At 39.3% G+C, this 24,720-nt stretch overlaps 1 protein-coding gene across 7 annotated transcripts in view; it reads right to left on the bottom strand.

Moving 5' to 3' along the window:
• Positions 1–24,720, bottom strand: part of macrod2 (mono-ADP ribosylhydrolase 2) — a 423,023-nt gene that overhangs the window by 27,657 nt on the left and 370,646 nt on the right. For all 7 annotated transcript variants that reach the window (XM_044372372.1, XM_044372373.1, XM_044372374.1 and 4 more), the window contains exon 9: positions 9,451–9,529. In XM_044372372.1, coding sequence (XP_044228307.1) covers positions 9,451–9,529 — 79 coding nt within the window. The remainder of the gene's footprint in view (positions 1–9,450; positions 9,530–24,720) is intronic.

The following is a 24,720-nucleotide window of genomic DNA, read 5'->3' as shown; positions in this document are numbered from 1 at the left end:
TCTAGCCAATACTGTACATGCTGATAAGCAGCTAGTCAGTATACGGATTTGTACCTTTTCTACATGTCTGTGATTCATGCACAAACATGGGAACTTTTTCACATATGATGAGCTAAAACTGAATCCTCATATCTGCCAAAGCTGACTGAGAAACTCTGAGCCAATGTGCTTTCTGGCAGTCATATCACTAACACACCATGGTCTCCTCATTTCCCTGCCCCGAGGGATAGCCTCATGAAACCAACGCAGTTCATTTTCAAACTTCACAGGGTTCCTGTAGCCCTCTGTATCCTCTGTCAACAAATTACATGTGTGTGATAGTAGTGTTTGCATACCACAGCTTTACCTCTTTCAAAGCAGTGGGGGGTTGAGGGGATGCTTCGATTATGAACATTTGGGTGAAGGTGTGTGGGTTGTGGGATTGGGAGTATGGACTGTATCAAGAGCCATGTAAATAAATGTCAATTGGAAAGTCAGTGAAACAGTTGGAGAGAATGCAGCAGCCCCTGCAGATCTGTGGGCTGTGTTAATATTGTCAGCACTGTGGCTGATTGAGAAGAAGAAGAGATGGAGCCCAGCTTGTGGGCAGCCACCCGGATCATATTAGTGAAGGAGTGTAACCAGAATCAATTTCAACATGCTTTTACCCTCTACAACCAGAGCTGCCTCACGGCCTCAATGCTTGCAAATAATATGTGCCAAAGCAAGCATGTGGTCAATCAGGATCTATGAACTAATCTGAATATGTGATAGAATCATGTCATATGATTAATTGCTTTGATTACGCCCTGAATGTTAATCAATTAATGGTTTTACTTATTCATATTTTTAGCTTTAAGATTACAGATTTTTCTTCTAATGGAACCATGGTACTTCTCTGAAATTTTCTGGTAACTCTAGGCAGAAGCATAGTGCCCATTCAACATGAGATTGGATTAGAAATCAGTGGTGAAAGTAGACACCACAATGGAAAAAACACTCAATTACAAGTACAGGTACATAAGTTTTGTCAGCAAAATGTACTTAAAATATCAAAAGTAAAAGTACTCACTATGCAAAATGGCCCAAATTAGAATGTTATACTTATCATACATGTATATACACTTACCGAGCACTTTATTAGGAACACCTGTACAGTTTATTGTAATCTAATACAACAGCACTACCATAAATTTTACTTTTACAAGGCTTACACAATTTCAGCTTTTTGTCGTAATGTTTATTACTGAGGTTGTAGTGGGTGGTGGTGTACCGGAGTGCAATAAATTGAAAAGTGTTCCTAATATTTTGCCCACCTCATGTATGTTAATGGGGTGGACAAAATATTAGGAATACTTTTTGAAAATGTATAAGCTTTGTATAAGTAGAATTTATGGGGGAGTTGTTGTATTGGATTGCATTAGATTGCTCAGTTGTTCCTAATAAAGTGCTTGATGAGTGTATTTTATTAGAATATTAAAATTGATTAATTGGTGTGTAGATGTAGGCAGCATTTTAATGTTGTCAAGGTAGAACAAATTTAAACACATTATACTGTTAAATAGTCTAATCTCTAACGTATACATAAACTGATCATATGTCATACATATAAAATATTGGTCTGAAAAGTAACTTGTGACTATAACTGTGAAATAAATGTAGTTAAGTAAAAAGTAGTCCCTCTGAAATGTAGTGGAGTAGAAGTATTAAGTCGCACAAAATGGAAATACTCAAGTAAAGTACAATTACCTCAAAACTGTACTTAAGGACAGTACTTCAGTAAATACACATGTACTGTACATGTACTAAATTTACTGCATGACACCCCTGACTCTTGGTGTGTGTATTCTCTCGAACAATATAAACACTGATTGTCCTTTTAGCCTCGCTGTGAGGCAGCACCTTTGAGATGTTTACAGTTTATGGCTTTTTGAAGTAATGAATAGGTCATTATATCATCGATTATGAGCTCAGTTGGCATAGTAGGTAATGGATGGTGAATGGTACTACAGAGGCAAAACTGTATATGTAGTTTCTGTGTTTATCAGCTTGTTTGTCTACTTGCATATTTCAGTATTTGTGTGTTTTGGAGGCCTCTTTTGCAAAAGGTATGACTCTAAACAACTGAAGTGCTCCTTAAGCTGGTGCTACATTAAAAGGCCTTTGTCTGTTTGTGAGAACTCCATCATTTCTCATCAATCAGCTGTTCAATTGGTGGACCTGCTTGAACACTGGGCACATACCACTGCCAAAAAAAAAAATTAAAAAATCTGTAGTCATGTGTGCTGATCTTAATGTTCAAATATTCAATGTGTGACTAGGTCAATCCTGCTGTTTTATATATATACATTTATATATATGTGCACAGGCTATTTCTCAGTTTCCTCCTTCTGCCGAGATGTAACCATATTTTAGCTCTCACATAATGACAGCTTGTGGGAATGCACATTGTAATAAAGCAATTTCCTGTATGCAAATGTCCTGTTTACACGTTCCTGCTCCAGTCATTGTCACTTGACAGATTGCTTGAATATGAGGAGAACAGCTATACGATGAAAAATGAGAATAGTAAGACTTCAATAAAAAATCTATTGTGCCTACTCTCAGCCCTAGACATGCTTGAGACTGATGTCACAGGGAAGTTTCACTTACACACGACCACACACACACACATATACAAATTATAGAAAGATCAAGGCCACCATTCACAACCGCTTCATAACAGCTTGCTGATCGAGGAGGTGGCGGAGAAGCTCCTCCTCGATATAATGAGGAGGAATGACAGAAAGTGAAAGAATGAGGTATTGGGCGAGTGGCATGGGAACAAGGAGAGGTGCAAGTGAGAATGAGTGAGGGAGAGAGGGTGAGAGAACAGGGAGGGCCGATTTCACAGACGGTTATCGAAAGTGAGAGGATGTTGCGGGAGACAGTATGGTCTCAGGCTTCTGTATGATGCGTTCGGTGTTGCCGCGAGATCTACTGGACTGTCTGTCTCTAGCAGTGAGGATGATGAGATGTTCTGAAAGCCCTTCAGCACACCTGCAGAGCTAATTCACAGTCTCTGATTCACTACTGCCATTCTGCGCGGGCTAAATGCAAGTCTTTTCACACAACAAGGTTTTACATTCCCTACATGATACCAATCAGCATTTCTTTCTTTAAAGCACACCTATCAACTACTCCTAAACTCATTAACATGGTGCAGTCTGGCTGGAAAAAAAAACAAAACAACATATGAATTCACTCCCCTACACTCAACAAGAGTGTCTAGTCCACAATCACAGCACCAGTTATGATGTTATCTTTGAGTTTTTCCATATCTAACATCTTAAAAGAGAGTATGGTGAAAGCTCTGCACATGCACACAAGGTGAAAGATCAGAGCAGGAGTAGACAAGCGTGTTGTAAAAAGCTTGCCTGCCTCACTCCAGACAGTGACCCTAAGTGGGAATGTCACACTGATTTAGCCACTTGGTCTATGATGAAATTAATGTCCTCTCCACCCCTCACATGCACAGAGAGCAGTGATAAAGCTGGCCCTGACCCTAGAGGTCAAAGGGCATGTGACAGGCGAGATGCTGTGATGAGAAAGAGCACTTGGGCTGGCATCATATGTGCTGTGGTATCCTTTTGGAACAAACCCACATTTAATCAAAGACGGACCTCTGCCAGCCTCTTTAGCAACTCAATGCATGTAGGTAAACAGTAGTTTTTAAGAGTTATCCTCTAATAATGTAACCCTAAAACTTTTCTGATTTCCCTTTGTGACACACACACACACACAGAGTCTGTTGTTTTGTTTCTTCCCTGTTCCCAGTCATGGAGAGATATAGGGCATTTATCCACTGACAGCACTTGTAAATGGTGAGAGTGATAACTGGAGAACAACAACTCCAGATTCTCATCTCAGAGCACTAATATGATGAGACGGGTGCAGGGTGCATGGGGGCAGGCAATATAATTAAGGTCTCTCCCCAGAATGTAATCTTTCAGGAAAAAGCCTGGGCGGAGAGCAGGACAGATGACAGGAGCGCACGGGGAACAAAACACTCTCCATCTGGGAGCAGCGAGATGAAGGCCTGAGAGCTGGTATTCCATTGGGGAGGTGGGGAGGGAAAAGCGAGGTAAATGGGAGGTAATGCTAAGGCTGGTGAAGCCAGTCAGCCTCTTTCAGCTCCCCAGCTATTCAACTCAATCCTCAGTGGAGCCCCCATCAGGGCTGGTGACTGCTGCTGGCCCCCGAAAAAAAGATGATGGCGTGAAAGGGGGGAATTGAGAGAGAGACAGAGAAGAGAGTAGGGGTAGAAGATAATGGATGTTTGTTTATTTCACAGGACTGAGGAGCAGTAACCAAGGACTATCACTGGTTGCTATGCACCCCTGAATTTTTTAGTTCTCGAAGAAGACGTTCACTGCCGAGGATCATTATTACAGTCAATCAAATCTGACATTAAAGTGACATTAGAATATCAACAATTATGTAAAATATCAGCTTATGGCTTCATTGACAAGTAGTTGAATTATTCTGATCCCATTAAGGCAATCTTTAGAGAACCAGATGCTTGTTTTACCAACTGTCAGCACAAATATTCACTATTAATCTTCTAAAAGGACGTGTGGGTGCATTGAATTTGTTTATATTTGAAGGTGTCACCCATGTGAAGGAATTTTTATATATATGTCATATATGAAAACACTATTTTCATATATGTGTTGTGTATGAATTGCTCCTTAGACAAGCAGACAGTGAGGGGCAGACAGCTGTTTTATTCCTGGTCGAGCTGACCCATCTTTAAGATTGTTGCCATAGAAACAGTGCTAAAGTAAACAATCTTATAGAGATGTTGTGACTAGGGACAAGGTCGACTGGGCGCTGCCTGAATAACAGAGTGGTTCAGCTCTTTTCTTCAGACTTGATGTGGCACTTCACTGTGTCAACACCAGCACTTTGATATGTTTTTTTGTTTTTTTTCCTCCTTCAGGTTTGTGTTTGTCAATAAATCTCTTTGCTTAAAACATCCATATCTCCTGGAGTTTCTATATTTATGAGTAATCCAGTTTTCAATATTTTCATTAACAAATTGGCGTTGTTGGCAGGATTCAGGATTCAGTTGCCACCATTATTGAGAGATCTTCTCCCATTGTACTAGGTCAGGACTGTATGGTGCACGGTCCTCATTCAGTATTGAAATTTTGTGGGGTTTTTTGTTTGTTTATTTGTTTGTTTGTTTTACAATAAACACTTGGAATGATGAAGGCACTTGCAAATGACAGGGTGAAAGAAAATGTAAACCAGACTTTGGGGTTTCATTTGAATTCTTTAAGATGCTCTGCTACTCAGCATATGACAGCAGCACATCGCTCAGGATACGAGATGATCATTCTTTCCAGTTCCCACATATCTTTAAAGCGCTCACCTCCCTTAAATTCAGCCACTCTCCTTCTGCTGATTGAGGCAGAAAGTGAGCATGATTGCCTTGCTATTATTGAGACGAGCATGTCTCCAAGACCAGATTGGTTGCAGACACTGATACCTAATTCTGATCTGATTCTCTACACTGACCTTTCAGCATGTAGACCATCTGGTAACAAACACCTTGCTGGCTATGCCATAGTGAATGACTGGGTAGTGATAGAAGCTTGAGTGTTACCTAATGGTATCTTGGCATAGGCAGCTAAACTGCGCACTTACAAGAGTGTGTATTCTAGCCAAAGATAAAGTTGCAATCTTGTGATCCTGTGACACCTGGAAATGGATTCACTGATTCTGCAGCCAAACAAGCTGACATTTTCTCTTCCTTCATGGTGCGTCAATGTACCTCCTCACAACCCTCAAATCTAATGTGTACATTTGGTTGTGTTTCTTTCCTCTGTCTATCCACCATGTGCTGGTACATGTTGATCATGGGTGCACATATGTAGGAAAAGGGGGGGATAAATGGTTTGGACACAAAATAATTTAAAAAAAGAAAGAAAATAGAAGTAAATGAACAACACTATAAGTCTCCATAGACGATAGTGGATAGTTTATTAAAGCAATAAAACTTCTTCCAATGATGATTTTGTTTTCTTTCTCCATTTTAGTAGTTTTTGGAGGCATTAGGATTATGAAATAGAATAATTAACTGAAAGTTTTAAATTTCTCTTTTAATTTCTTCTACAAAGTCCAACATTAGTGAGATTTCTCTATCCAATTTGCATTCCCTTTGTTCATGTCATTAAACTTGCACTTTTTAAACTTCAAATATTTCTTCCTGTTTTATTTTGGTTGAATTGACTAAACCAGGGGAGAGGATAGTGCAGGGAACTATGACGAAAAGGAGGGAATAAACTTCGCAGGGAATAAACAGTAACTGCCTTTGTGGCCAAGATGACTCAGAGTCTTGTAACAGTGCTGGGATTTCAGTGTACTATAAAAGAGAGATTGCCCAAAACAATGAAGACAACAGGACTAAAATGGCCATTTTAAATTTTAAACTGATGCAATTGAGCCCGAGATGCTCTGAAAATAAAGTGTGACAATATTGTAAAGAGATTTTTGTCTTGTTCCTCTTTGTCAGAGTGATATTGCAAAATTGCCACGACAATCTGGGTTTGTTTTCGGGATCCTAACTTATACTGTTCTTCATCCAGCTTCTACACAAGTCTGCGCACAGCTGGCAAGGGTTAAAAAAACTGCCTAAAGACCTAAAAGTCTACCTCCCCTGGGCTGAGAAGAGGCTGCTTGTGGGATTGTGGGGGGGAGACTGTGTCAGACGGCATTCCCATGGGAACAGGATATAATACTGAAGAACATGAAAGATACTGTAGAGTAAAGATAAATATCAACAAAGGAAAAATAGATAAATTGATAAATGAATAATACCAACAAATGCCATATCTGGGAGACTGGAGAGTGTCTGCAGAATAACAAAATGGGAAGAGGTCATAGCAAACCTTTAATTGACAAGTCTGATATAATGAGATGTACAAATTGCAGTACTAGTGTGGAGTACCCCCCACAAAACCACTCTGCTTTGGACTGATGAATACTTGACTGCGTATGTTAACTAACTACTATCTGAACTAATACTAACAGAAATGTTGAGAGAGTGTCATTCAAAGGGGCTTATTCATTTATTGCAGATTGCTGATTTTGTTTTAATCAAGTCTGTCTTAAAGTCTTTGTCTCTTAGATGGAACGGACCATTCCAGGTGCTGTTGACAAAAGCAGCTGCTGGGAGGGCACAGAGAGACCCATGTGGGTCCATGCCATGCCAGCCATTGCTAGCGGGTGCTAGAACCAAGAAGAGGGATTTCCACACACTAAAACAGACCGTAGCTGAGTAGTTTCACCTGGCCAAGCCCAAGCCTGGGAGAGACTCCACCATCCCCAAAATTCCCCAGATTTCTGAGAAAGAAGACATTGTGTGGAGGGAAGGCTACACTCAGGGCTGAGTGTGGCCCCCAGACTACGCAAAAGAAGAAGACCGATGAGCCACTGAAGTGCGTAGCAGGAAATCAGTGGTTTGAGAGCCCAGGGCAGAGTAGATATTTTTACCCAGGAGTACCAGTAACACTGAAAACATAAGAGGCGATGGGGTCATTACCACTCACTCTCCAAAGAACTGTGTTCCTGTCTGGTAACAGTGATTAAACGGATTTTTCGTAGAACGACAAAAGCTGCTACTCAAGCACTTCAATTGGTTGTAAGCAATAAAGATAATAATGTGAAGTTGATGTATTGTGACAACCAAGGTTTTGAAGAATGGATTCCACCAGGTCTACAGTTTGATGAAAAAAATGTCTGAAGATGAATGTGTTTGACAATCATGTTCTGATAAAGAAACCAGAGAGCCGGAAAGGGATTCAAAAGTATGTCTTTACTCAGTGGAATTAAGAGATACATGTCAGTTCCTATCCGCAGATGGAGATCTAACATGCTGCCACTTCTGTGTCTCTGCTTTATTTTACAGTTAGTTATAGTGTATGGTTAATGTGGCTTGCTAATGCAATAATCATTTAGTTAATCATATGTTTTACTAGACTGCAGGTAGTCTTAGGAATGCATATTGTTTGATTTTTATTTTGGGTCTTTACTATATATTCCATTCAATCTTATACAATCAGGTATTCGAATATGTTTTCAATTCATATGCATAGTAGTATGTACTCACATGGATGTACCTAACTTTTTGTGTCTCTAGTACTTATTTCAGACGATCACTACATATTCCAATTGCTAGAATCACTAGAATCATTAAATACTTTTGAATCTTATATGCTAAGTAAGCATGCATTTTTCCACACGGTTATTTTTGATTGATCATTCACTGCAACATATTTGATTTATGTGAATTATTTTAACTTTAATTGGCTATTCTCTGAGTCACGCAAAATGGGTGAGTTGAGATGTTTAATTTTATTCCTATGGTTTTTATTAAGATTAATTTTTCTTCTGTTTTGACTTGGTGAATTAAGAAAATATCTTCATGTCTGATTAGATGTGTATGGATTGGTGTTAACATGTCTAAGGGTCAGATATTTGAGATTCACTATATTACACTACACTACATTCATTACATTTTTACATTACATTATTAATTCTTGATTGTTTTATAATCTATTCATATTAATCATTGTACATTTTGATTCACATGAAGTTTGACAAATGATGTTTGATTGATTGAGGCAGGTATATGTTAATCCAACTCTGAAGGATAATGTGGTTGGTCATTTTTGTTGATCTTTTTGGATCAAAAAGGAGGGAACTATGAAGGAATTTATATATATGTGTCATATATGAAAATGCTCCTATTTTCATATATGTGCCATGTATGAAATGCTCCTTAAACAAGCAGACAGTGAGGGACAGACTGCTGACAGCAGCCAACCTGGCTTTGTGATTGTTGCCATAGAGACAGTGCTTAAGTAAACAATCTTATAGCCATGTTGTGACTATGGATAAGGTTGCCTGAGTGCTGCCTGAATAACTGAGAGTGGTTCAACTCTTTTCCTTCAGACTTGATGTGGCACTTCACTGTGTCAACACCGGCACTTTGATATGTAACTGCTCCCTACTTGATCGATCAAGTTTGTGTTTGTCAATAAATCTCTTTGCTTAAGACATCCATATCTCCTAGAGTTTCTGTATTTACGAGTTAACCAGTTCTCAGTATTTTCATTCAAAACCCAAGCCTGACAAATCCCTCTACTACTGCTTTCAGTCACAAGATATCTCTTGCTGCAGATTTTTCCTTGGCTACACAAGGTAGCAAAGCTGCCTAGCTCAACACAAATGGTCAATTAGGTAGATGGTGACATCACATAATACACAACATCTTTGAAAGGAGTCCTTGGAGAAAAATAGCGTATTAATTATTTATTAATCCATTTGCAAGTTAAAGTCAAAGCAGCAATGGGCAACAGAGGAGATGTAATGATATGGTATTAATGATATGCAGTCGTGTCAAGTGGTAATTAACACACATACCTTGAAAAATGACAGACATTTTCTTCTTGTAGATGGCAAAGTCAGTCTCAAGGAAGACGCAGAAAATGACCCGTGTGATCTGCACAAAAAGAATAACAGATGGAAAATCAATTAGTTCTAGATGCTCATTTCAAAAGGTCTCTGGTGAACTACATGACAGAAAAAACTAACTGGACAGGTTTAGATATGATGATAATAGTCAGCAGGACACAAATCCATTCAGAAATCTAATTTATTACCCTTCCAATCAAGACCACCCAACCTAGACCCTCTGAGACAGCTTTTAGCAAATATTACAGCGCATTACATCAGAATAAGTATTACTGAATGGGTGCATTGGTTAGAGCAGAGCAATATGCCTCAGTATCAGAGAAAGTGCAACGACATGAAATTGCAACATTAAAGATGAGCAATTGAGAAAGCTTTCAGTCAGAATGAAAATCACAAGAGAAAATGGCAAATAAATTATTCCACTCTACTCGTAAGGATAATAAAGCCTTAATTAAATATTGAAAAGAAAAACATTTGTTAAGTAAATCTGATATTGAAATCTCAAGCAAATATGAAAAGAGGCTATATATACATATATGTATAGACAGACAACAATAACTGATAATGTATAAGTTTTGTAAAAGTAGAATTTATGGCAGAGCTGTTGTATTGGATTGCATTAGATTACACAGGTGTTCCCAATAAGGTGCTCAGCGAGTGTATATATACAGTAGTTTCCAATGTATATGCTGGTGACAACTGTGGAACTCAAATTTGGCCAAAGACATCACAGAGGTGGAAGTTACAAAAGTTCACTTCTTAACAATGTTGAAAATAAATCTATGTACTGCAGTAGTGTAAACATTGGCTGCTAAGATGAATTAAAAGTCTGTTTGCTATGTGAAAAAGGTCCATTAGACAGACTCAAAAGGTGAAATCAGTCATATTACAGAGACTTTGTACAAAGTAACCATAACAGATCAGAGGGTTTTGATGATCAATACCAGTCACTCCTTTGTGACCTCCCTATCTAGTCAGTTTCTAAGCTTTCTGGCCTGGCTTTTGGTATTTTGTGGAAAGGTGGAACCCAAACCCCCTCCACTACCCGCTGTCTGCACTGCACTTGGTTTAGTTTCTCAAAACCTGAGTAATCTTTGGCACATCATTTGAAAGCTGTAAGGAACTTCGAACTCAGAATTGACATGATATATTGAAAACCTACAGTATGATGTGGCTCACGTTAACCACAACTTTAGCTATGGTTTGCGGTTGACGTAGTACAGCGAAGGTTGTTATAAGATGTTAAGAGCCAAAGTTTACACGTCTGACCAACATGGCAAAGATTTAGAAAGCAGAGAGGTTCCTCTCTATTCGATGAACAGAACAAACAGTGATGTAGAAGTAAAATAAAACTCAAAATCTATTAGACATGACAAGGAGTTTATAATGACAAACTACTACCTATTAATTAACCTCAAGCATATTTGAGTTATTTTACTTCTATTTGCTGGCTGTAAAAAATCGGATAAATATTTTGTCTGGGAAAATAAATCTCTTGCATACTAAACTGAATAATGGAATTTTTTTGGCCCCAATGCACACAAGGATTATAAAGTTGGATCACAAAACATAGTTTCTGGTGCTTTCAGTCATCAAGACATACATATGCTAAATAATTGAACATGTACATGATGCACAAACATGTCACTTATGCAATCACCAATTGAACAAATTCATCACATTCATGAAACTGTCCATTAACTTTGTATATTGTAATTCATCCTGTAAGTAGGTTTAAATAAACCTTTGGTTTTTGGTTTGTGATAATATGTCTAAAAAGAATCGTACACTGAACTGTTGAAAGATTGCAGAGAAAGAGGTCACCCCTTTCACTTTCACCCTTCTCCATTGGAGTCTTAGATGTGCAGGCATCAGTCACAGTCACAGAGATGCATTACACACCACGGCAGCAGGTAATCGCTTGACTGAATAATGGCAATTTTACACAACAGCCATAATGGTAGCTATCCGCCCCGCCTATCCTCCTTCATGTAGGATAGTGATGTTATGGGGGAATAAAAGGAGCTCACTAGCTTTAACCCCATTCCTGACCCTGCCCGACACAAGGATCTGATTCAAAGAGGCACCCTTCTGGTGTTCATACAGACATATATCTATTAATAGTTTATGATGCGTGCTTTGGAGTAAATGTTAGGGGCTGAATCCAGGATGGTAACATTTTATTTTGCTGGATGCCTGGGGGGGAGGGGGGGTGGGCTTTGTTCATAAAATGTAGACTCACTCTCTCAACCCCTCAACCCCGACAGAAAATGAAAGAAAGCTTTAAGTCTCCTTTGAAGTTGTGGGCTCACTGACAAACAGATTGTGCGAAAAGTGATAATACACCAAGATAGTGCATACCACTGGGTGCTGGAAGGCCACAGGACAGCAGCTCCCCAGGAGTTTCCATTACTCTTTTATGGAGCGCCATTCTTAAACTGACTGCCCACTGTGAAACAGGATGAATCATAAATTGACTCATAAATTCATGCCTTGCATTGAAACACACAGAAATGCACACACGTACGCATACAGACACACACACACACATGTTGTCCTAGGTCACTTTTGGGGACATGGCATAGACTTACATTAATTTACTGTAGACTCCCCCCCAAACACACACGCACTCACACTGAGTGCTGAGTGTATTTTGTATTCAATGAGATAAATATAAATATTGCTCTGAGTTAACTACCAACTTGTGCTAATACAAAAGCAAGCAGAAACTATTTGTATCCATGTCATGCAGACTCTTCTCCCTGGTTCTCTCTCCCTCTCTGTCAATCTCTTTGTCTAGTTTCTGTTACAGCATGTCCACATTCTGCAGAGGGCTTGTGCAAGCTCTTTTATTCTACAGATCAGAAACACATCGTATGGTCTTTGACAGACATCAGCCGGACCAAGATGCCAAATGAAACCAGAAATGCTGGTGTAGAGCATTGACATTCTGTCTGTATCCAAACAAACACTGTTGGCTGAGGCTTCTTAACAGTGTAAAATGAAACAAATACAACAAAGAAGTTGATCTAGGACTTTTTCTTTGTAGAAGTAAATTCCGCTAGCACGAGTGGGTAAACAGCCTGTTCTTTCAAAGTCAACTAGCTTATCCCCAGCATGCACACATACTGTATGGTCATAGAGGAGGAAACTAGTAATTGGAGAGCATATTCCTGGATACTCGCCTGAACCAAGATCACATGCAAAAACACTTTTAATTATATACATTTTACAATTTTACTTTTAATTATGCAGACTGGTGATGACATACAAAATCATCACTCTCTCTACAAACTGCTTTGATTTGTCACTGTTTGGTTAAGTGTGATATTGAGTCTTTTTTGGAGAGATTAGTTGATGAAACAAAATGTCATTACATGAGTGTAAATGTTCTTGAGGGTGGAATATATACAGAAGGAGAGCTTTTTCCTATATTGGCACTGGTATAAGTGAGCACTGTGGAGTAGAAAATGTTACTAAATACTTAATTTTAGATTTTCAATTTTGGAAAACAGGAACCAATACTTTGCTCAGAGGCTATGTGGTGTATGTGTATGTACTGTATGTGTGTGTGTGAGAATGTGTGTGTGTGTTGAGCGTGCACCCCGCAGCCGTCAAGGTTGAAAAAGTTAATGGAAGACTAATTAGAAAGCTGGGATCACTGCATGCTAGCCTGCCTAGTCATTACTCATCCCTGATTGGAGGGCCTTTGCCAAAGGGTGAGCACAATATGATTGGGTCCCCTGGTTGCATATGGGAGGGATGGTCATCCTGACAGAAATGTGTTCCTCACAGTGAGGTGTTGAGACTGTGTAGTTGGCTTGACCTGTAGCTCTTTGTGCTGTGCTTGGTGAAAACATCAGCCACCTCTGACATAAGCTGGGACGTCAATGGACTCAGATGTTTGATGAAAACAGTGCATTTCCTCAGAATGGCACATCAAATTGTTTAAACAACATCGTTTTGACATTGTGAATGAGTTTATTAATGTGAATTTTAGAAGAAAATTGCTAATTGCCTTAATTATAAAGTACAACTCACAGTAATATTTCGTGAGCATCATTGTTGAAAATACGTAAAAACCTGAGAGGAAGTTGAACTTCTAGGTGACCAGCAGTACATTGAGGGCATACTTGGTTTTCTATTACACTGTACAAATGTTTATTTATGCTGCAGACATTACCTGTCAACACTGATACAGTATTGTGAAATATTTAATGATGCAGGTTAAAGATCTCATTTTAATTATTTCATTAAAATCCTCCGCAGAACACTTTATTCATGTACCCTAATCAATTCAAAACCAATGCCTCTTAGTTGTAATTGAGTTCTGAATATATGATAAGATGAGACTAATTAATATGATAATGCAAGAAGTTCAACCTACGCCTTTGTAACTCATTAGCATGGCACATGAAATGCAAAGAAAAAAAGATTCGTGAGTGGCTAGCTCTGTCATTTTGTGGCAGATGCATGTGCCTGTGTGTTAATGAGCAACATGAAATGACATGAAAGTGTCTTTTATTCACATTCCTTGTTTCATGAAACATTGTATGTGATTTTTAATTTGTGTGTATCTGCAGCTCATCATTCTGGCGCAGGGCTCACCAGGTGCCCCACACTCCTACTGGCTGGCTAACAGATGAGCTGTCATAGCTGGCCACCCATGCCCATAATTACATTGGGGGCACTGCCAGCAGAATCTGACGTGCAGGCACAACGGACGCACTTTTGCTACTTGCATTTCCTTCTTGATTCTGTCACAAACAATAATAGGGACAGGTTGCCCTAGCATGTCTGCTCCAGCTGGAGCCCCAACCCCAGGGAGAACTGTGTCTATGTCTCCTGTGCTGCCTCGTTACTGAGGTACCGGCTGATGCAGAATCCTGAATGGCTGCATCCAGATGGACAACAGCTACCAGAGACTGATACACAATATTAACACTGGCTGAAATAATTCATTCATTTGCTTTATTTGCTTATGTTCAAGGTCGTAGCGAGCAGGCATCAGCATGCACTGGATAGAAAACAACCTGGGCAGGTCACCAATTCATCACAGTGGCTGGGCATAATGAACTGTGTACATCACACACTCACATATACACACAGTAACTGTATGTTATGTTTGTTTATGATTTACTCATCTTTGACATGATATATATATGACATGTGTTGAGTGTTGCGCAATAGTTGCGTGTGTGATCATACACAGATAGTACATGTCATTGTTTGAGATAGATTGAATAATTCCAGTGAATTATACCTGAGCCAGAAATATCTCTCCATAAAACACAGCCTTCTAGCTGCATCATCAAAGCCATAATCAGCGAGCTCTAGTCTCCTTTGTTGTCAGCAGCGCTGGATTGGATAGACGGTTCACTTTGAGGCAGGTGGACCATATCCAGGCCTTATTACTGATGTAATTACACACACCTGCGTCCCCCTTACCACTAGTACAGAGAGTGTGCAGCTTGAAAAAGCAGGGGAAAAACTCTGCTTGGGTCTGACAGGCATCTATAGTTGGAGCTGTGTAAACACTCAAACATACATAAACATTTCCATCTCCTTCATGACCATGACAGCACCGCTACTCAGTCCACGTTTTGCTGCTTAAAATCTGCTCATCACTGTAACATCCCTCATGTCCACTCGCTTTACCAGAGGTAGAGATTATGTCGGTGGCAGGGCTGACAGCGGCAGCCAAGCACTGGCACCGACTTCTCGGGTGAAGCGGTGAGCAGCACCTCCATTTGACTTTGATTGACCCTGTCTGCTGAGAGAGCTGCAGCTCCACCTGCAGCAAGCTGGTGAATTATCATTTCAAAGAAGTGCCCAGAAAAGGTTATCCCTTTGAACAAAACGCCTCCATCCATACATCAAAGGAGAAGCCTGACATTGGGCTTTGAGAAGCTATGGTTACGACCAAAGCCTGGAAGAAAGTGCTGAGCTCAAATTCCTACTTTCTAAAGCCGGTCGATGTTAGATGCCCACTTTATCACGATAAGGGCAATAGGATAGTCAATGGAGTCAGCTTAATATTGCTAAACAGACGATAGATTTTGGTAAATGCTTATGTACACAATTATGCATGAGTGCTCAGCACAGTGTGACTAAATAGAAGTGATAACATTCTGGTAGCTGTCTGGTTATTTCATCAGTGTAAAACATCACTATGCTGCTTCTAAAGCTGTATGCAGTGCAGAATATAAAACATTTTGACAGGAAAATGCTGTCTTGCTAGATTTGGAAAAATCCATAAGATAATATATCAGCAATTTGTATGTTAATTCAACAAATGCTGCATGTGCCTCACATTTTTTCTACATTAGAGCCGAACAAATAGTTCCTACTGTATTATTCAAGCCTCATTGCTGCACGGCACCGTAGACAAAAATTGGAGTACAGCATGCTTGAGGCCTCTAGCATTTTAGCTCACATTTTCAAAAATTGTTCTCTCAAACTGAAAGAGACAGCATTTGACTTTCACAGGCTTTGAGCAGTTTCTGCCAGCTCCCGCTGCCAACAGCAGTAGCACTGTGCTATCTGATTTAAGGAAAAAAAAAAAAATGACAGACATGATTTCAGACGGAAAAATACACAGTTCATCCACTATATTTTATTCTATAACATTTTCATATTTAATCTTTCTGAAAGAGCAGGGCAGTCTTTATGGATTTTAAATTCTCCAGTAAATGTTGCCAATAAGAACACAAAACATCATGCTGGAAATATTCTAAGGTGGCTGTTTTATCTCAGCAAGCCTTGTCCCACCAGAGTTAAAGAAAATGTCAATAGCCTCCCACAGTGACTGCAACAACTGTAACTGCCATCACTGAGCAGCAACTAAATGTTTAGTAGGACATTAGCAATGACAGTAATGAAAATCTTTCACCACCAGCAAAAGGACTTGTACATATCCTGGACAATCTAAGGGTCCTCCCGGGATTCACAATACTACAACATCTTTTGGAACTGTGCAATAGATTTCCGTGACAAAATTGTCAATTAATATGGATGGTCAAATAATTATAATGATGGAGTACTTGTGTTGAGTCTATGGGGAATAGTGTGAGTGTGAAGTAGAGGGATCGAGCCATTTTCAAATCATAAAGATGAGAGGTAGTGCAGCTGTGGACGAGGTCAGAGGGGAATGATGAAGGAAGGACTAATATGAGGGCTGTATCTATGATCCATGGCTGCATTGGTAATGATCTGACCCCTGGACAGCCACTGGCCTATAACAACCTCTGCTGATGAGGCAGAGTATGTGTGTGTGTGTGTGTGTGTGTGTGTGTGTGTGTGTGTGTGTGTGTGTGTGTGAAGGTGGAAGGAGGGTTCTTGTGATAACTTGTCTATATGTAAAAGCAGTGTATAAGGTCTAAGCCTTTCTATTGGGCCGAATAAGAGAAATGTAGTATTTTTCTCCTTACCTAGAGTTGGACAAACTCATTAATGCCTTTCGTGGGTGTGAACAGTTTGAAAGAATACTGAACGCTGAGCTTAATGAGCTTATTATTCAACAGGTCAGTTCGTGGATGTCTGTAGAGCATGCAGCTCCTCTAAAAAAGCTGAGAAATACAACCTCTTCAATAATAATAGTATAATATGTTCCAATCTTAGCCTTGGCCCATATGAGGGACACAAACTTTCCTGAGCATGTGGTTAATCTACAAGTCTACAAGTTTGTCTGACTCTGGTTAAGGGAATCCTGTGAAGTTTTCAACAAACATGATTTTGTTTACATTCAACATATTTCTCACCAAAATGCATTATTGCCCTGAGGCAACAAACACGTTGAATGAATTTCTTGCCTCATAAAACCTTTGTAAAACCTTTGTTTGAATGTTTTGAAACTTGCTTGTTTACATCAGCTTGCAGTCCTTTTCTGCTTTTATTGGTTCATTGCTAGCTTTTATGGCCCACCAACTGTTAATATATATGACATTACTGCCCACTGCATTTGGCAGAAATGTCATACTACATCCCCTCTGTGCTTATGGTGTGCATGTGCATCCTCGTGATACAAACAAATCGGGGACCCATAAAGCAAAAATAATGGTCTCTTTAGCACCACACACCACCATTCACTTCACAGGGTGATTTTAAGAAGGAAATAGCACAGTACAATATCCCACAAACTGAGCTAAGCCTTGAAGTTTATCTTCAAAATAAATTCTAATCAAAGCAAAAGTGCTATATGGTATTGCCCCACAATATTATCTGTTAGCTAGGATCTCGCAATGTTCCTCTGCATGAGTTCATCCCTCCTGCTGAGCTCCTTTAAAGCAATGACTGGTCTCTGATGCCTTTGCTGTGCTCCCAATCCCCATATTGACCACCAATAGGCAGTATTACATGTCAAGTTGAAGGATTGGTGCTTCATAGGGATGTGTCAGGCTCTGTGTCTGCTCATCTGCTCTCTAGCATCACGCAGGGGTTATCCTGCTCAGTTGTCAAATCCACTAAAGTTTTCATTTTTCCTGTTTCTATTTAGTCAATATCTGCTCCGTCTCTGAGAGAAGACCAATAAGAGCCAACTCAGCCTCTCTCTAAGGGAGCCTAGTGTGCAGCCAGGTATAGACATCCTCTAAGCTGAACCTGTTACGCCTAGCTCCTGTTGATAAAGTCATTACGTAATGTGTGTTTCTTGTCAGATAGAAACACTTCACACAACAAGTGCAAACCCTTCTGGGTCCAGCAGGGGAAATTGCAGGGAAAACACAGTCTCTTACAAATTAAATCTACTGATGTGCACTAAGGAAAATAAAACAATACAAATATGTCTTTTCTCTTTCTCAGATAAATCATTTTTGATGTTTCCCCCTGGTGTATGCAGGATTTGGAGTAGACAGTATTTCTATGTGTGCTTGTCTGGCATGTCCAGCTTCTCCTTTCTGCTGCATGTTTGCCCTGTCTGGGCGCCACTGGTTCTGAGGGGGTTTCCTGGGAGGAAATATGTGGTGTGATTCAGCCAGGTCCTCTCCAGTTTGAGCATTATACAAAAGCTGCCAGACGAATGGGAATCCAATCACAGCTCCCCACGGCAAAATCAGCTGAACTGCATACAAGCCTGGATCTGCCATATACGTATGTGGAGAAAGGAGCACAGGAACAGAATACCACTGGCAGAGTCATGGAGAGGCACATAGGTGGCACCAGTGACCTGCAATTTATCTAACAAAGATGTCCACCTTTTCTTCAGGAAATCGGATGTGCCACAGCCACCGGCAGTCAAACAGCGTCTCTGTCCTGTGCATTCTTATTAACCGTACTCTCTCCAGCCTTGAACATGATAATGCAGATGAGTGAGAGAGCGTGTGGGCTGTGCTATCCCTCGCTACATAGAAATGCTAATAACTTTGTCAGTTCTCTAAGGCTTTACCCACAGGTGGTGTTTTTTTTTCTCTTCCTGTAGAGTTTAATGCCATAAGGTCAGGAGGAACACTCATTAGAAAGTACTCCGCTTCACATACACTTTATCTAGCTAGAGCTATTACCCCTTTGTTACCATTATAACAGAGTCTATACAAGATGCCAACACAATATTCAGGCAGAAATATTAATATTTTTTCCTTTTGTTCCTGCTCATCCACCGTCTGTATTGGAGCTGGCACTGAACCCTCAAAGAAAAGGTTCATTAAAGCCCTTTTTGCTTTCTAACTAAACACTGACACAATGAGCTGAGTAGTACTCATTATTTTGTCTCAAGTTTAGAGATGAGTTTACTTTTTCAAACATTTGCCACCTATATGCAGGCAGACTCACAAATCTAAATCCTCTCATTATGTTGGTAAAGCCATCCTGTGATACCAAGAATATATAACAGGTTTTAGGTCTCTAGAGACACCTTACAGGACGATACAAAGGATAATGAAATACGCCTAAATCTAAAGAAAATATTAACAAACATGTTTTACGACAAAAAGGTGATCTTTTCACATTAAATGCAATGCAATGATAGCCACTGTGGGGTTATGACAGATTTATACACTGCTGAATGGAACACAGGGTGAGTGTAATGGCAGGAAATAAAGAACAGAAAAACTGGTCCTGAGAGCGATACCATATGGCTGTGTGGGCGACATCAAACGGGGTAGTAAGCCTTAAAGCAGAGGTGCTGTTTGACACAACTTACAAAGTGGAATGAAGATCTGATCTGGACTTTGTCAGATGCATCAAGCAAATTTACAACCTCTCGTTCAATGTGAATTGCAGAGCGTGTCAGGGCAATGTATTTACAGTGACAGACTGGCAGAAGGTAAAATGCTTTTTGAGAGGCAGGCAGATTAGGATTACCATGAAAGTAGAGAAAACAGTTAAACATTACAAGATACAAAGGGGGCACTCCTGAGCAGCGACATGTGAAGACGCGTTAGCCCGATGCTCTGCAGAGAGTAACCATTTTCTACATAAGTAATGTACATTCCCCTCCTAATAACTACATGTCAACAGTTACAACACTAAAGTTGGCTGTGGAGAAATTTATCACCGTTTTCCCGTAATGTCTGTCTAGAGACCCAAGTGCTCCAGCGAAAGGACAAAGTGACCAAGCTCAACCAGAAAACTGAAGACCTGGAAGGAAGACAACGCCAGTGCAACATCCAAATTCAAGAGATAAAGGAAAAATTCGAGGCACGTTCTCGCCCTACCCGCTCGGTGGCCAAGCTACTTCAAGAAACCCTGGGTCTGGACACAACACCGACACTAGACCAGGCAGATTGTAGTCTGCAACCAGAACCTGCGAGAGGACATCAGCCCATCTGAAAAATTTTATTACTACCAAGAGAAGCTGGAGGTTCTATGGAGAGCGGCGAGGGTCAGTCCACTGACCTACAATGACAATGATCTACCACCCACTGTTGTGAAACACAGAGCCACTTTCAAAGAAGTAAAGGAGCTTCTGCACCACGGCCAGGATGTGACATTCGGAATGCTTTATCCAGCATGAAATAAGGTCTCCTCTTCTCATGGAGAAACAATATTCACTGACCCAGATGCCACCAAAGACTATGTTATGAAAAACCTACTTCCAGACCAGAATCGTTTGGCTGACAGATAAGTGCTCTGTTAACTAACCCAATGCTAATCATAACATGAACCAGCACAGGCTGTGAGTCGTTGTGACTCATAATTATGAGGTTCAGGCCGGAAAATAGCGCAAACCTAAAACCACAATTCAATATATTGTATATGTTATGTACTATGTTTCCTTTGCAATCAGTATTACTAGAGGCAACTTTTGATTCTTCCTTTTGCATATAGGCCTATTTTATGTTTCCCTTCCCTTGTGGTAAACAATAGAGTTTCTAAGAAATTTAGAAGAGGGAGGGAAGGCTCTGATGTTTTCTATTATTTGTTTTCACCCTTGAAATGATATATAGGGTAAAACCTAAATAATACAAAGCAGGGGGTGGTGGTACATTTAAAACAATATACAGTAAAGACTGAATATATTTTCTTTCTTTTTTTTTTCTTTATCGCTACATTGCACTAGATTCAGTGCTTTTTTCTTTTGTTTTTTTCTCTTTTTCTTTTGCCTCTCAACTGGCAACCAAATATGTGATTGCTTACAAACTTTTATATTTTCTACTGTTTCTCTTCTGCAGCTATGTTAAAATTGTTCAAGTTGACATAATGCATGTCAACATTAATGTTTAGGGTCAAGACTTTTACTTTGCTGCTCTCTGCAAGGAGCAGTGCAGAAAGTCAAGTTCAGCAAGGTTAGGTGTGAAGTTGCAAACCTTCATTCTGCATGTTAGGTTATAGCTCATTTAAAGGGTGAGTGGGGCCAGTGGGTACATGTTATACATATAGTCTATTTATGTTTTTGTCCTTTTTTTTTCTCATGCTATGTTATGAATGAACGAATGAATGAAATTTTTATTATTGTGTCATGCATACAACTGTATGCCCAGCCCACATGGGCATACAAGTCACCATGAATTCCAACAAGCCAGGACGAAAGTACAACATATATATTGTAAAAAGAAAATCTTTCATCTTCAGATCTAGAGGTCATCATTAAATAGTACAGACATTCTGAATTACAGTTGGAAGCTTGCCATATATTACTGAAAAGTCTAAGTAAACACTAATTAAACAATCTATCTTGCCTTCTTTCCCAGGCTTTTGAGATAAAGTTAGCAAACTTACATCAAATCAATACATCAAAATTAAACAGCCATTCCAGTTTTTGCTCATCTGAACAACAAAATATTTCAGGGTTTAGTCGAGCAATTTCATGAAACAGTAACTCTCTTAAGTCATCATAATTTGTACAGTACAATAGAAAATGGGACTCACTTTCCACTTCACCCAAATCACAATTCTCACACAATCTATTTTCCTCTGGAATATTTTTGAATCCACCAATCTCAATGGCTAGAGGAAGAATACCAACTCTCAACTGTGCAATCAAAGATCTTTGGCCTCTAGATAAACGAGATGTTACATATAATTCAGGGCCAAAATTCTGTTTGATATGCATATATGTTCTTAATTTTGGCTTTAACAGAACATTTTCAAACCATTTTTCTTCAAATTTCAATAGAAGCTTGTTTTTAATAAAGTTAACATTACAGCACAGGTTATTCCTATAGATATACAGCATATCCACCTCCTCAAAGATTGAGTGAAGCTCTTTTGCCCATGGAGAACTATATAATTTACTCCACATAAATACTTTCTTATTTATTCTGTCCTCTGCCATTTTGATTAGACGGTTCCACAATCGGATCATTTCACATTTTCATTGTATAGACCCTGGTACCCAGCCCATGTCTCCCTGAACTGCTGGGATCGGAGCAAATCTATGAACCCCCAAAAAACATTGTATAGCTCTATTCTGTATAGAGTCTATAGATTTTTTTAAACCCCGCACCCCTGCAGCATAATTCAATAAGGGGGAGACACATGCATCATAGGGTTTGGTATATGTACAATAACCAAGATCATTACATACTTTCAATTTGTTAATAACTGATCCCAAAGCTCTCCCAGCTGAGTGAGCAAGAGACCGAATTCCAGCCTCATAAGTCATAAATTCATCAAAAAAGAAACTCTAAGGCGACTGAACCAAAACTAATTATTTGTGTACTTCTTTCCATACCTTCCTTTCTGAAATGTATCATTTGTGTTTTACTCTTGTTTATTGCTAATCTCCATTTATTGATAAGTTCAACCAAAGCAAGGCGAGACATATTAGAAGAAAGAAAATTTTCTGGAAATAATCAAGATCGTCTTTTAGTTGGAGAGACCCTAGTATCAACTTCTAAAAAAGACATCTCAGTAGTAGCAATCATTTTAAATTTAAGCATTAACAAAGAATGGTCTGGTAACCTGCACCTCTCCTCCATAAGGTCAATACATGCAGGGTTATTGTTCAAAAGCTCAGATGAGGTGATCACTTTAAAGTCAATACAAGTGTCCAGACAATCATGGGGGGTTATTATATAGTCCACAACAGCTTTTCCTTTTGATGATATAGATGTTATGTTGTCATCAGCAGGATTTATTCTGCCATTTAGAACGCAGCATTTTGCAGTCCCTGTGAAATTCAAGGAGTGATTCCCCATGGCTGTTTATGCTAAGGTCTATGGCCACTCGAGATGGAACATCATCAACATCACTTAAACAATCATCTTTTTCTGAGATGTGACTATTAAAGTCTCCACATAAGTAAATAACATCAGCATCCAAAGAATAAACCTGAGCCAGCAAGTGACTGAAGAAAGTAACTGAGTCCCGTCCTCTTGTAGATCCCTCTGGTGGTAAATAGCAGGAAAAAATAATTAACCTATACTGCAGCTCCTGATGTTCCAGACGTATTCATATTATATCATCCATAGTTTTATCCATCACTTACTATCCATCATTTATTCTAAAATGTTCCAACAAATAGTTTTTAATCAGGATTCCAACTCCTCCTGAGGTTTTTTTGGCTCATACATGTAACTTCCTATTGTTACCGAACCAGGAGTAGCCTGATACATTATACATAGTACATTGTACATTATTACTGCTCTCACTTATTTAGCAGTCACTCTCTTTTATGTGACTTATTTCCACCAAGTGACTGGTTATGGCTCCCAGTAATCTGACATCTTAGACTAAGACCTCCTCCACTACTTTCATTACCTGGAATGTTAAAGGGCTCAATAATGCAATGAAGTGCGACAGGGTGCTTACACATCTCCAAACCTTTAAACCAGATATTATACTCCTACAAAAAACACACCTTCGTATGACAGAACATTGCAAATTAAAGAAGAACTGGATAACCCAAATATATCATTCTATCATCATAATCATCATTCTATTCCGACTATAAACAAGCACTTCGCTTCGTTCCTATAACATTAAACCCTTTTTTCACCCCGGCCCAGAAAGAGCCAGCATTTAAATTGTGGTTCAGAAATGGTATAATTTTCTTGAAAGACCTCTTTGTAAATAACTCATTTATCTCATCTGATACCTAAAAATTATATCACTCAATCCCATTTTTTAAATAAAAACCATATTTCAACCATATTTCAAGGCTCTATGACACAATTCAACACATCAATCCTCCAACACTGACCAGTACAAAAGATGCTTGGGAACAAGACCTTAATGTGACTATCCCTGACACCATCAGGGATCTCATTATTAGTGGCATTTACTCCTCATTCATTTGCATTCGCCACTGTTTGCTACAGTTTAAAGTTACTCATCATCTCTACTTTACTAGAGATAAATAGTCAAAAATGTTCTAAAATTCTGATGCCAGCTGTCCTAGATATCACCAGTCACTGGCAACGATGGGTCATATGTTCTGGTCATGAAACTCATTAAACAATTTCTGGACCTCAATATTTGAAGCATACCCATATATCTGCAACAAAACAATAGATTCTAATCCATATAGGAGGATATTTGGTGATCCTTCAATAGAACATAACATCAATTCATACCAGTCAAATGCTATAGCATTTACTTCACTGTTAGTGCGAGGGTTAGTTCTAATTAGATGGAAGGTTTCCTGTCCCCTCTCTTTTATACAATGGATCAAGGACGTCATGAGGTTCATATGGAGAAGCTGAGCTCCCCTCTGAATGGATCACTTAAAAAATATAACAGAACCTGGTTTCCCTTTATTGATTATGTGGAGAACCTATCCTTTCCAGCAGTCTGATGGCAAATTTTATACATGAGTTGATCATGAGTCGGATCTGATTCTAA

This window comes from Thunnus albacares, chromosome 14 (assembly GCF_914725855.1).
Source record: "Thunnus albacares chromosome 14, fThuAlb1.1, whole genome shotgun sequence".
In the NCBI taxonomy this organism is placed as follows: Eukaryota; Metazoa; Chordata; class Actinopteri; order Scombriformes; family Scombridae; genus Thunnus; species Thunnus albacares.
Note: the sequence above shows the minus strand (reverse complement) of the source record. Positions and strands in the feature narration are given on the sequence as shown.